The sequence below is a fragment of the Oncorhynchus masou genome, chromosome 23 (assembly GCF_036934945.1).
Source record: "Oncorhynchus masou masou isolate Uvic2021 chromosome 23, UVic_Omas_1.1, whole genome shotgun sequence".
Taxonomy (NCBI): domain Eukaryota; kingdom Metazoa; phylum Chordata; class Actinopteri; order Salmoniformes; family Salmonidae; genus Oncorhynchus; species Oncorhynchus masou.
Genome location: NC_088234.1, coordinates 24,025,719 through 24,039,367, shown reverse-complemented (window position 1 = coordinate 24,039,367; position 13,649 = coordinate 24,025,719). Strand labels below are relative to the sequence as shown.

The 13,649-nt window shown below is 40.9% G+C and overlaps 1 protein-coding gene across 13 annotated transcripts in view; it reads right to left on the bottom strand.

Moving 5' to 3' along the window:
• The window catches only part of LOC135510606 (receptor-type tyrosine-protein phosphatase delta-like), a 383,074-nt gene that overhangs the window by 117,270 nt on the left and 252,155 nt on the right, over positions 1-13,649 (bottom strand). For all 13 annotated transcript variants that reach the window (XM_064931651.1, XM_064931664.1, XM_064931650.1 and 10 more), the window contains one exon: positions 3,416-3,561. In XM_064931651.1, the coding sequence (XP_064787723.1) occupies positions 3,416-3,561 (146 nt within the window). The remainder of the gene's footprint in view (positions 1-3,415; positions 3,562-13,649) is intronic.

Here is a 13,649-nt window from a genome sequence, read left to right as displayed (position 1 = left end):
ACTCGTCTCCTTCCTGAGCAGTATGACAGCTGTGTGGTCCCATGGTGTTTATACTAGCATACTATTGTTTGTACAGATGAACGTGGTACCTTCAGGCGTTTGGAAATTGCTACTAAGGATGAACCAGACTTGTGGAGGTCTACAATTTTTTTCTGAGGTTTTGGCTGATTTATTTGGATTTTCCCATGATGTCAAGCAAAGAGGCACTGAGTTTGAAGGTAGGCCTTGAAATACATCCACAGGTACATCTCCAATTGACTCAAATGATGTCAATTAGCCTATCAGAAGCTTCTAATGCCATGACATAATTTTCTGGAATTTTCCAAGCTGTTTATAGGCACAGTCAACTTAGTGTATGTAAACGTCTGACCCACTGGAATTGTGATACAGTGAATTATAAGTGAAATAATCTGTCTGTCAACAATTGTTGGAAAAGTGACTTGTGTCATGCACAAAGTAGACGTCCTAACCGACTTGCCAAACTATAGTTTGGGGAGTGGTATAAAAACAAGTTTTAATGACTCCAACCTAAGTGTATTTAAACTTCCGACTTCAACTGTGGATAATAATGTCATCATTGTGACTATTGATCGAAGTTTTGCATGGCTAGTCATGGCCTTAGACTGTTGTTTGTGCTTATGATTGACTATCCATTAGTATAGTTATTACCAGATCAGTTGTGTTCAGTGAGCCATTATTAGTTATATGCATCTTATTATTATCTAGTGATGTACTGGAAGATTAAATATAATATACACCACATGGCCAAAAGTAAGTATGTGGACACTTTCTTCCATTCAGCCACATGAGCATTAGTGAGGTAGGGCACAGATGTTGAGCGATTAAGCCTGGCTAGCAGTCACTTTTTCAAGTCATCCCAAAGGTGTTCGATGGGGTTGAGGTCAAGGCTCTTTGCAGGCCAATCAAGTTCTTCCACACCGATCTCGACAAACCATTTCTGTATGGACCTCGCTTTGTGCACAGGGGCAATGTAATCAGGAAAGGGCAATCGCCAAACTTTTGCCACCAGAACCACAGAATCGTCTAGAATGTCATTGTATGCTGTAGCGTTAAGATTGACATTCACTGGAACTTAGGGGCCTAGCCCGAAACATGAAAAACAGCCCAGACCATTATTCCTCCTCCACCAAACCTTACAGTTGGGACTGTGCATTCGGAGGGTAGCATTCTCCTTGCATCCGTCAAACTCAGAGTGCTCTGTCGTACTGCCAGATGGTAAAGCGTGATTCATCACGCGTTTGCACTGCTCCAGAGTCCAAAGTTGGTGAGCTTTACACCACTCCAGCCGACGATTGGCATTGCACATTGTGATCTTAGGCTTGTGTACGGCTGCTTGGATATGGAAACCCATTTCATGAAGCTCCTGATGGAAAGTTATTGTGCTGACATTGCTTCCCAGGCAGTTTGGAACTCGGTAGTGAGTGTTGCAACTGAGGACAGACGATTTTTACGCTCTACACGCTTCAGCACTTGGTGGTCCCGTTCTGTGAGCTTGTGTGGCCAAACACTTCACAGCTGAGCCGTTGTTTCTCCTTAGCCGTTTCCACTTCACAATAACAGCACTCACAGTTGACTGGGCAGCTCGAGCAGGGCAGAAATTTGACTAACTGACTTGTTGTGCCATGTTGAAATTCATTGAGCTCTTTAGTATGGGCCATTCTACTGGTAATGTTTTTCTTTAGAGATTGCATGGCTGCGTGCTTGATTTTGTACACCTGTCAGCAATGGGTGTGGCTGAAACAGACGATTCTACTGATTTGAAGGGGTGTCCGCATCCTTTTGGCCATGTCGTGTAAATTCAAAGATGGCTCACAGCTCTCCGACATCAACTTTGGATCCATAATATGAGCTGATCTGGTGTATCAATTATTGGGAAGATAATCAAAGAGGCCAACTAACTTTAAGAATGGGAAAGTATCCATTGGCCAGAACGAATCGTTAGGACTTTTATGTCTGTTTTATATTGCATGTACATTTTGGTTCGCCCCACTCTTAAAGTTAACAAACTATTAAAAACATTGAAATACTTCAATGGGACAGAACAATAACAAACAATTAAATGTGGTTAGATAAACAGTGACGAACAATTGTTATCACCATGACGTGATAGCAGTACAAAAAGACATGACCAATTGTTTTGGACATACAACACGTAAAATGTTCACAAACGGGTGTTTTGTAGCTTTTACAGCTATTGTTCCATGCTGTATACTCACTGTTTTTAGAAAGCCCTGTATCATAACTCATTTTTAAGCATTTTTAGGTAGGTTTAAAAAAGAAGTTGACTGTTAAGAACCTCTGCATCATTTACAGACACACAAGCACAAACACACACGCAGAAAGGCCGGCCTCAACTCTCACTGGTACAGTTCAGAGCATATCATTTCATGTGTTAGTTGAACAAAACACCTTGACGGTTCAGTGGCCAAGCGACAAGGGCACATTCGGGCAATCATTTCAAGTGCGCGTGATGATGGTAAGTAAAAGTGCTCCCTTTCCCATTTCAAACTCAAAGAGAAAGAAAATTGGGTTGAGAAAGTCTCAGTGTTTCTGTAAAGGGAAATGGGCTTTGTTAGGGATGAGGAGCCGGCCGTGTGAGTGAGTGGGGGAATAAGGGCGTGGCAAGTAAGCCTTGCAGCGGCGATAGGTGAGTTAGCGAGCTAGTGCATTAGCATTCAGTACGTGCAGCGGCACAAATGTGATGAACTCTGATAAGATTTGATTCCTGCCCGACCTGTGAGACGCCAAAGACTCTCCAAATCCAGATAACCCATTACTGCTGAGTAGTAGTATGGCAAGGAGAGAGGAAGGTGTTTGTTCATATCACACTACGATACACTCCGAAAGGGAATGACACAGAAATGTATAGAAATCTTATCAGTGTTCGAAGAAGATGTGTTATTTGTCATGGCGATTGAAGAGAAGGACAAATCAAAGCTTGCAGCCAAACAAAACAGCGAGGGGGACATGCATTTAGATAAAGATGCCACGAAGCAAAAGACCTTTGAACTACAGAGATACTTCTCCCTCGTTTTGCATAAGCAGCTAAATGCAGCATGATGTTAATATAGGTATTTGGGTCACACCATTTCTTCCTCCTTTTCTTTCTTTCACTCCCCATCATTCTTTCTGTATTTCTTTAATTACAAATATGTCCCAGATCGCTGTGTACTTGCTCATTAAATCTCATGCATGTTAGATGGCTGGGCCAGCATGATTATTAAAGCCTGCTCATGCGTGGTGGCAAAGGCGGGCGTGTGATTTGGGAGAACGGGGGATGGATTATGTGTTAGGGGTTTGGAGAGGGATGGGAGGGGGGGATGGGGGTACCAAAAGCACTGTTGAGCATTCCCGTTTTGTCGAGCATTTTACATCAGAACAATAGACCTAATACCTCAAATCTCTGGTTGCTGACTTTCTTCCCCTTCTTGTTCCAAACTATCTTGGGGCGTGGGTCTCCGGTTGCTTGGCAGATGAATGATGCCACGCCTCCTTGCACGCCCGTTTGGTCATTGGGGGTTCTCAAAAACTTTGGTGGTGCTGGAGAGAGAGGGAGGGAGAGAGAGAGAGGACATAAATAGTTATCGAAGGTGCTAATCGTTGCAGAGAGCAAGCGATTTATCTTCCTTATGAACGCGCCAAGACCAGAAAGTCACAAAGTTGCAGATTTCAGCACTTGCATGTTATCGCTAAGAGGATTGTCTTTGGAGGTCAAACCAGACTCCGTTTCCGGAGATTGCATTGCCTTCTCAATGTGAGTGGAAACATAAGATCTGGTACTTGTAAAATTATGCAGTCAAGAGAAGTAGGAATATATACAGTACCAGTCAAAAGCTTGGACACACCTAATTATTATTATTATTTATTCAGTTTTTCTTAATTTCTTTACTATTTTCTACATTGTTGAATAATAGTGAAGACATCAAAACTATGAAATAACACAAATGGAATCATGTTGTAACCAAAAAAGTGTTGTGTTATATTTGAGATTCTTGAAAGTAGCCACCCTTTGCCTTGATGACAGCTTTGCACACTCTTGGCATTCTCTCAACCAGCTTCATGAGGTAGTCACATGGAATGAATTTCAATGAACAGGTGTTAAAAGTACATTTGTGGAATTTCTTTCCTTCTTAATAAATGTGTTTGAGCCTATCAGTTTTGCTATGACAAGGTATGGGTGTTATACAGAAGACAGCCCTATTTGGTAAATGACCATGTCCATATTATGGCAGGTGTTGTTAATCAAGTCATCAATTTAGAGTACAATACCATATAGACACTTAATGTTAGAACCACCTTTGGCAGCGATTACAGCTGTGAGTCCTTCTGGTTAAGTCTCTAAGAGCATTCCACACCTGGACTGTGCAACATTTGCTCATGATTCTTTTCGAAATTCTTCAAGCTCTGTCAAATCGGTTGTTGATCATTGCTAGACAACTGTTTTCAGGTCTTGCCATAGATTTCCAAGCCGATTTAATTCAAAAGTCTAACTCAGCTCATGTGGAACATTCACTATCTTCTTGGTAAGCAAATCCAGTGTAGATTTTGCCTTGCGTTTTAGGTTATTATCCCACTGAAAGGTGAATTAATCTCCCAGTGTCTGGTGGAAAGCAGACTGAACCAGGTTTTCCTCTAGGATTTGGCCTGTGCTTAGCTCCATTTGAAAAACTCCCCAGTCCTTAACAATTAAAAGCATACCCATAAAATGATACTTGAAAATATGGAGAGTGGTACTCAGTAATGTCTTGTATTGGATTGAACATAACATTTTATATTCAGGACAAAAAACTAATTGTTTTGCCACATTCTTTGCGGTATTACTTTAGTGCCTTGTTGCAACCAGGATGCATGTTATGTACAGGCTTCCTTCTTTCACTCTGTCCATTAGGTTAGTATTGTGGAGTAACTACAATGTTGTTGATCCATCCTCAGATTTCTCCTGTCACAGGCATTAAACTATGTAACTTTTTAAAGTTACATACAGTTTTTAAAGTCATCATTGTCCTCATGGTGAAATCCCTGAGCAATTTCCTTCCTCTCTGGCAACTGAGTTATGAAGGATGCCAGTATCTTTGTAGTGACTGGGTGTATTGATACATCATCCAAAGTGTCAATAATAACAATAACTTTGCCATGCTCAAAGGGATATTCAATGTTTGTTTCTAAAAATAAGTTCACAGAGTAAGCCCTTTCAACAGGACAATAACGTATAACACAAGGCCAAATCTACACTTGAGTTTCTTACCAAGAAGACAGTGAATGTTCCTGACTGGCCGAGTTACAGTTTTGGCTTAAATCTGCTTGAAAATCTAAGGCAAGACCTGAAAATAGTTGTCCACTTTGACATTACAGAGTATTCTGTGTATATCTTTGACAAAATATGACAATTAAAATCATTTTAACCCCACTTTGTAACACAACAAAATGTGGAAAAAGTCAAGGGGTGTGGCACTATCTGACATATGTTGGATGACATGTCTGCTGAATGTTTGAACGATATATATATCCATTGTTAAGCTGGAAAGGAATGTTTGTCTCCAGTATATTTCACTGTGATATGTGGTTGTCTCACCTAGCTATCTTAAGATGAATGCACTAACTGTAAGCCATTATTATTATTATATATATATTTATATTCCTGCCCGACCTGTGAGACACCAAAGACTCTCCAAATCCATATATATATATACATATATATACACACATGTCAGAAATGTATCATTTGTACAGTTCTTGTACAGTTCTTTATTAAAATGTATTTTTTGTTACATTTGACTGTGTAAAACCGAGCATTACTACATTTAGCAAAAAAACATGATTATTTGTCTCTGAAATGAAACCATTGAGTGATAGATTTTAAACAAATACATGTCTATCATTGACCAACCCCATGCCCATTAGATAGTGAAAAATCACACCAATCGTTTTCATTATTTCTTTAAAAAATAAAAGCTAATTGACCAATATTTCTGAAAATTGATATCTAGTGTTTTGGAATGAAACTCTTTAAATTCATTTTTAAAGGTACTTTATGTTTGTTATTGGGGATAAGATTGGATAACAAGTTATTTATTTGTTGTCACATTACTTTGCTGGTGCTTCCTATAGTTGCACAATATTAGTAGTGAATCATGTCATTTAGCAATCATTGGCAAGAGAAACAGTTGCAAAGTTGTCTAAGCTACATATGTTTAGCCCACTCTACAAAATTGCACAGTAACTATTTTCCTCTCTTGTTGTGTATGAACATGAGTTACTAGTATCCTCAACGTTAGTGACACAAAAGGTCACTGTGAGACGGTCATATTAAATATATATATATATATAATTCAACGCTCCTACCCACATCCGTCTAGGCAAACTGTTTCATAACACACAGTGCATTAAGTGTATGTGCTGTTTTACGGGACATACATCTCGTGGCCCCTTGACCCCCATTTTGTCTTTAATGACCAAGCCCGACTTTTTCCAAACATTACAGAGAAACAGAAGGCAGGCGATGATTGATGCTCAACATGGGTCTTTGCAGCTGGCATGCTAACGTTAACACTGAAATTGGACTGAGCTCGCCTCCCAAAAAAGAGAAGAGAAGCTCGAACCAGCTCTGCCCCCCCTCCCCCCAACTCAGAATGTTCCAGAACAGGTGTGGCCAAACATCCTTCTGGATAGCAATTGGCTATGCAAGTTGAGCTAATCAAGGTACTAATGAGCATCTAGTGGTAGAAATAGATATACTAGAACAATATTGGAACAAAAGGCTGTACAGACAGTAGACTGTCCAGGAGGAGGGCTGGAGGAAGATTTTATAACCCTTGTTATAGAATAAAACAACTTTTGAATAACTATCCCACATAACAGCCATGACCACACAGACTTGTCTAACAGTGTGTGGAGAACATATTGCTATCTCACATTTTTTATCCCTGGAAAACCACCCACTTCGCATTGGGGATTGTATCCCGCGTAAATGAGAACCGTTCTTGATAAGAGCTCTGGCAAGGATCTGATTGGCCATGCGAGGGTTTTCTAAGCCCTAATTGGTAGTCGCGATTCAGCACAACTAGTCAAGTGTAAAGGCAATAAGGGACAGAATGTAAAACATACAGGGGAGGACAGTGAGAATAGGAGATAGGAACAGCGTTTTCTTTGTCCGACCATGGCATGTGTGGACAGCCATGAGAAATTGACAGTTGATGAAATTTCACACTATATGATATTGTTCGTTTTACATTTCCATTGTCACAAGAGTCAGAGAAGTGTAGTTTTAAGAACTGTAAATCCCTACCTTTTTAACTTTGCTCATGATCAGCACCTCGTACCCATGTTATCTGGGGATATTGTTTAATTAAACATCTAATTCTACAAAATGAATCGGTTGATTTATTGTTGATCTGTCCAAGGAAACCCCTATTTTACAAGGAATAAATGTATTGTACATGTACACACATGGCCCAATGGACACACAACACATTAGGGTTGGGAATTGCCAGGGACGTCATGATACGATATTGTTACAATACTTAGGATACAATTTGTATTGCGATTCTCCTTATTCTATATGTATTGTGATTTAATACTGTGATTTTATTGCAATTTGATGTTCCAAACATATTGCTCACTACATGTCTGCTGCAGAGAGAAGAGAGAGCATGTGAAAATTCAAAAGTTTGTTTTGATCAGTCATGGAAATAAAGTGCTGAAAACATATCGGCTCACTCTTTAAAAAGAAAATGGAGAACTAAGCTATAGGATGAAAAATATCTGAGTTTTGGCGCATGTATAGCCGACTAGCGCTAGCTAACACTACCTAGCAAAAATCTAACAAAAATCTAAATATTTTTTTCACAAATATATATATTTCGTCCAAAATAATAAAGCGATATGTAACTGTATCAATTTTTCCCCATCACTACAACACATGAAAGCGATTGCACCATAAAAAAAGAAGTCATCGTTCTCAGAAGTGGAGGTGAAATCCTAAGAGGATTAAAATGATAACATCATTATCATCATGATCATTGTTATGACCATTACACATGTTCATTTTTCATCTGTCCTCTTTTATGTAAAAATGCAATGTTAGAGTTTTAATAGCTTAAGTTTGCCAGTCAGCTGCTGAGACTATAGGATAGTCTACCAAGGCAGGCCGTGAGACATACCACCTCAGCCTGAATGAGGTATGACTCCATCTGTCCCTGTGCCGAACAACTGTTTTCCTTTTATTTGATCACTTCAGTGGTCATTAGGGGTCACACAGCTGCAATAATACCAGGAGTGGCTGAATCACTTCTGCTGTGTGTGTGTGTGTGTGTGTGTGTGTGTGTGTGTGTGTGTGTGTGTGTGTGTGTGTGTGTGTGTGTGTGTGTGTGTGAGATCGTCAGCAGTACTGAAACTGAACAAATGAACCTGAAGAGTTTATAGAGAAGTGACATGAGACATGTTGCCTGCAATGAAAAGGGCACAACAACAACAGGCTGGCAGATGGCTCTCCATTGTCAAAGGAAATCACACACACACACACACACACACACACACACACACACACACACACACACACACACACACACACACACACACACACACACGGGTGTGCTGCCGGGTCTACAGCACACAATTTGTAAGTGACAGAAAAGATGGCGTAATTTATGCGTTGTACAGTATCTTATTGTCTGCTGGGCTGGGGAATGGTTGCATCGTGGCGTCTGGCTGAACAGGGCTGGATGGGTAATTGATATGCTGTTGGGCTGTTTGCTCGGGGGGCCATCTATTACGGCTCAACGTCTCTCCCTGCGTGGGCTGTGATGGACTATGATGACACGAATGGGGATTCGCAATGGAGGTGAGAGGGAGGGGAAAAGTCATCTCACAATGGGGAAGGATTGAGGCGTGACATGGAAGAAATGGTGTTTTCACAGACAAGGGCGCCAGATATCATGATCAAACCCCTATTCAAGTCTGGCTGTGACGCACAACAGCTTTTTGTGGGGATTTGTTGACGGGGATATGTTGACGCAGGTATTGAGGAAGATCACCACAGATCTAGGATCAGATTACCCTAACCTTTACTTTTACTTTACCTTGACTCAGTGTCAGATCCAGTGTCTTCTAACTACTCCTGTCACTTTTTAAACATGCTACGATCTGTTGTTATGCTCATTGAACGAAAAGGGAGATCTCAGGAGAGAGGCAGACATTGATGCAGGGGTGCCTTTGCTACTGCTATTGTCAAAATGTACATTTAGATGTAGAGCACGATAGAAACCAAAGGGATTTTTTTTTTACCTTTATTTAACTAGGCAAGTCAGTTAAGAACAAATTCTTATTTTCAATGACGGCCTAGGAACAGTGGGTTAACTGCCTGTTCAGGGGCAGAACGACAGATTTGTACCATGTCAGCTTGGGAGTTTGAACTAGCAACCTTCAGGTTACTAGTCTAACACTCTAACCACTAGGCTTCCCTGCCGCCCCATAACTGTGCAATACGTAGAGACTGCACTGCATCTTAGTTTAGAAAGTATCAGTCAAGACGAGGGTGACATCAAATAGTGTGCTGTCATAAAATCTGCTACTAATGCCATTTGGGTATCTAAAAAATCCCTACTTAAGAGCTTATGGCCAATGGGTACAACAAGGGGAAAAAAATGCTTTAGAGTTAAAAACAAAAACAAATTTGGTCCATGTCGATCTATGGTCAGAATATTATAGGAGGGGATGATGGCAACAAAAACCGAAAAATCTCACACCTCGCTATCCCCTGTCACCACTTTGGAAAGTTGCCTCGGTAGCTTCTTCGCTGGGCTCCCCTTAAATCAACCTAAATTATTGAGGCTAGCTCTGCTAATCCGCTGCTAAGCTGTCGCCCACAAACAAATGAAAAGTGTAAAGCCCGGTGCAAGCTAAAACATTAGTGGTGTTGTGCCCATGCTACCGCCATTCCACTCTGCTGCGGGCCATTATATAACCTTGTACGTATTCACTAAGTTGAATGAAAAAAAAGCCACGCTTCAAAGCATCCCCCTGCTCCCTTTTTCAATTTAACCAGGGTAGACACAGTATTAATAATTTGGTGACTGAAAAGCCTGTACTCCTCTTAGGAACACTGTGTCGGGGGTGGAGCAGAGAGACTCCCGACTGGCCAGTGGGTTTTTAATGCTGGATCTTAAAAGGGGGGCTTGAGAACTTTTTTAACAGAGCAGGTGATCTATGGCAGGATCTTCACCACCTCCTCTGTAGCCTTTTTGCGAGCTTTATTCCTCGTACTGCTAAATGTGATGTTTTTTTATGTCATTGCCTTAAATGTCTCAAAGGGTGCAGACAAATAAAACATTGCAGGTAGTAAAGGTTTTATTCTAATCTATACAGGTTTCCACCAGAACTCATTAACATCATTTGGTCACATCCATTTTAACCACTCCTCCCCCAGCTAGTTCACATGAAGTAATCGTCTGATCCGCCAATGAGGTCATAGCGGGATCCAAAGTTGGGATGATGTGGAGCATTATGGGAGATTAACCCCAAATATGGCCGACGTTGTTGTAGTGGCAGCTGCTGCACAGAAATCATACGTTGCTTTCTCAATGCTTATTAGCTCAATGGAGACCCCGGTATTAGTGTGAAAGTGCTTTGAGAGGAGTTGGCAAGAAGTCCCCATTCTTTTGCTTTATTATTGTGTGATTTAGGACTGCCTTTTAACTATCCTTTCTATGGAAATTGCAGAGGCGGCATGCAACAGGGACGTCAGTCTGGTTTTAAACTGATTTGATTTGGAAGAAAGTATATCAGTTCATAACTTTGTGACCAAATGGATATTCAAAGCTTCGTGAAAATAAAGAAATTATTATATTTTTTTTGCCAAATTCTCTTCAGGGAGTGCTTCTGTTTTATTTATTTTTTTTGGGGGGGGTTGTGCTAAAAGTCTCCATTCAATGCCCGTTTGTTTGAAATTGGCTTAGTGTCCAGACAAACATAGCCCTGAGACATTCTCTTCAAAATGATCTGAAAGCGGAGCTTCAACTCCACTCGTAATGGCAAAGCTATTGAGCCTTCGCCACAGGTAGTGTTCTAACTGCCAGACCATTTAAGAGTATGAATTAAGAGGTCGAGAAGGGTGCATTAATAAACCCACATTTCTGTTCAGACCTCTTTTCCACATTAGACACCCGGTTCAGGACAGCACCATTTCAAAAATTATATTGAGTTACATATTCAATTTCATTTGCGTGAAAGGGCCCATTTCTGTGTCTGAATTTTGCCCTTGGTGGGTGCGCAGAGTGAAAGTGAGGTGAGGAAAGGGGAAGGCTATAATCAATGTTCCCTCTAAATCTCAGGTCTATTGAGTTGCAAACCTGAACGTTGTGAAACTTCTGTGCAATTTCCGGAGCACATTTACTGAGAACACTGAGGCTGTACAAGTTTTAAGTTAGTTTTAACAGTGGTCAAGTAGGCTACTGGGGCTATTTGATCATAATGTAGGCATACCAGAGTGGCCTACTATCAAGAACAATGGAGAAAATGCATCCCTTATCATTTTAACACGGAAATAGATAGTGTTCAGCCTATAACAGCAGCCAATGTGTGGTGTTCAATGTAGGCCTAGATTCCATGAGGTCCTTGTCCTGACTGAAAATGTTGTTGTGTTGTTGGATGCAAGAAACTAATTTACAAAATAAAATGCATTATTATTCCCATACCATTACTACTGAGAATCAGGCAAATGATGCTACCCTCTTGCTACCCTCTCCTATTGTCTGCTTAGCTAATTCAAGCCTGTCTCAAAATGCCCCTTTAAGACAAAAAAATGCACACGTTTTGTGCTCTTGTAAGAAGCAATCACTCCCCCATTGATGACTACAAATGATCAATAACGGTCCTAATAACTCACTAACTAGCAAAGGATATGAACACATGTTGCTATATATAGCTCTTGCTTTGATCTCAAAACAAGCGCATGACCGCTCAGGCTGTAAAAACAGCCCAGTTCAAAGTGAATGGCAGAGATCCATATATGGCAATGGTCTATATACATATAGGCCTACTGCAGCTCTGATTGGTTATGGTGCACTAGTCTGTGTAGAGTACGGGCCTGAGTCTTGCCAGTCGATGCAATAGAATCCTACTCAGATGCGTTTTGCCTACAACAAAATCTCATGCATACTTAGTTTTGCATACTAAGTCTTTCATAGTTCGGTATGTTGCATTGAAAGTGGCTAATATTGGGTTGATTCGATCACAATTTCCACAGGAAAGGGAAACATTGGTAGTGTTAACAAACAGGGAAAACTCGAGAAAGTTGAGTGTAGTTCAATCTCGTGATTCTCTGCACAGGCTGATATTTCTTCTGTGTGGCAGTCCCAGGGAAGCTGCGTGCAGCTTAGAGGGAACATTGGCTATAATTAATCCTAACAATTTGGGTGGCATTCTGACAAATACCCGCTCCGTTTGGACATACGAGGGAAGAAAGGGAACGTTTAAAGACGCCATTAACCTCGTTTGATGTCTTTAAGACACGCCGTATCAGTTCAGAAATATTGATGACTGATCGTAGTTTTGCCCAGTCTAACAAAATCGGATTGGACAGGAAGAAAGAGGAAGCATCAGAGATAATGCATCTTGGACATTAGGTGATCAAAAGGAACAGGAGTTATTCCTGACCACGTGAACAGACTGGGAACAAACTCTGGGCCCAAGTTAGAGGCAAGACATTTTCTTGGCCGGGTCATTTGGTCAGGAAACTCCCTGAGATAAATGTCCAAAGAGCAATATGCAGGCAAGAGAGACTACTATAGATGTGCAAAGTCATGTTTGTGAGTGTGCATCTGCAGGAGCTTCTCTCTGCATTGTTTATGATGAAAACGATGATCCTATTTTATAAATCCCTTTCCTAGAAAAAAGAGGGGACAGCTAACACACACACACACAAACGCACACACACACACACACACACACACACGCACGCACACGCACACGCACTCGCACACGCACACACACACACACACACACTTCGACAAAGGAGGAAAACATTTACATAAAGGCTCATACTCATACGGATGCCAATCGTTCTGACTGCCGATATTTTTCATGCAATTCTACATGTGAAATCGGTGCGCACTCAATTTACAAATTACGTTCAGAGTATTCTCAACCATCAAACGCCCTAAACACAACACACATGGCATTCCTAAATGTTAAGCATTTTTTTGAGCAACACAAAACAGCTTTACATCTGCACATTAGTGATGAAACAAACAGCCTTTTTGTTGCTGACGGAGAAACAACATTGTGTGTGCTCACAAAGGGCCAGGCGAGGGGGAGGAAGCAAGGGTTAATTAGAAACGCTCACTGATTTGCATTGCATGCTCATCGGTTATCTCGCCTAAAATGGAACTGAAATTCTTATTGCAATTAGTGATTACTTGAAAAGGGACATGCCCCCGAATGACGGTTAATTACTGGATCCGGAATCGTGCATTTATTCACTGTGGATGTTTAGTACAGTACTGTTGAGGAGACCGCTCTTCTGTCAATACCTAAGGAAGTTAATAATAGGAGCCTCTCAACTGCTTACGTGCTCTCAAGTATAGCACAGAGAATTACAACACGTGAAATTAGTTGAGTAACTAATGCCAGGG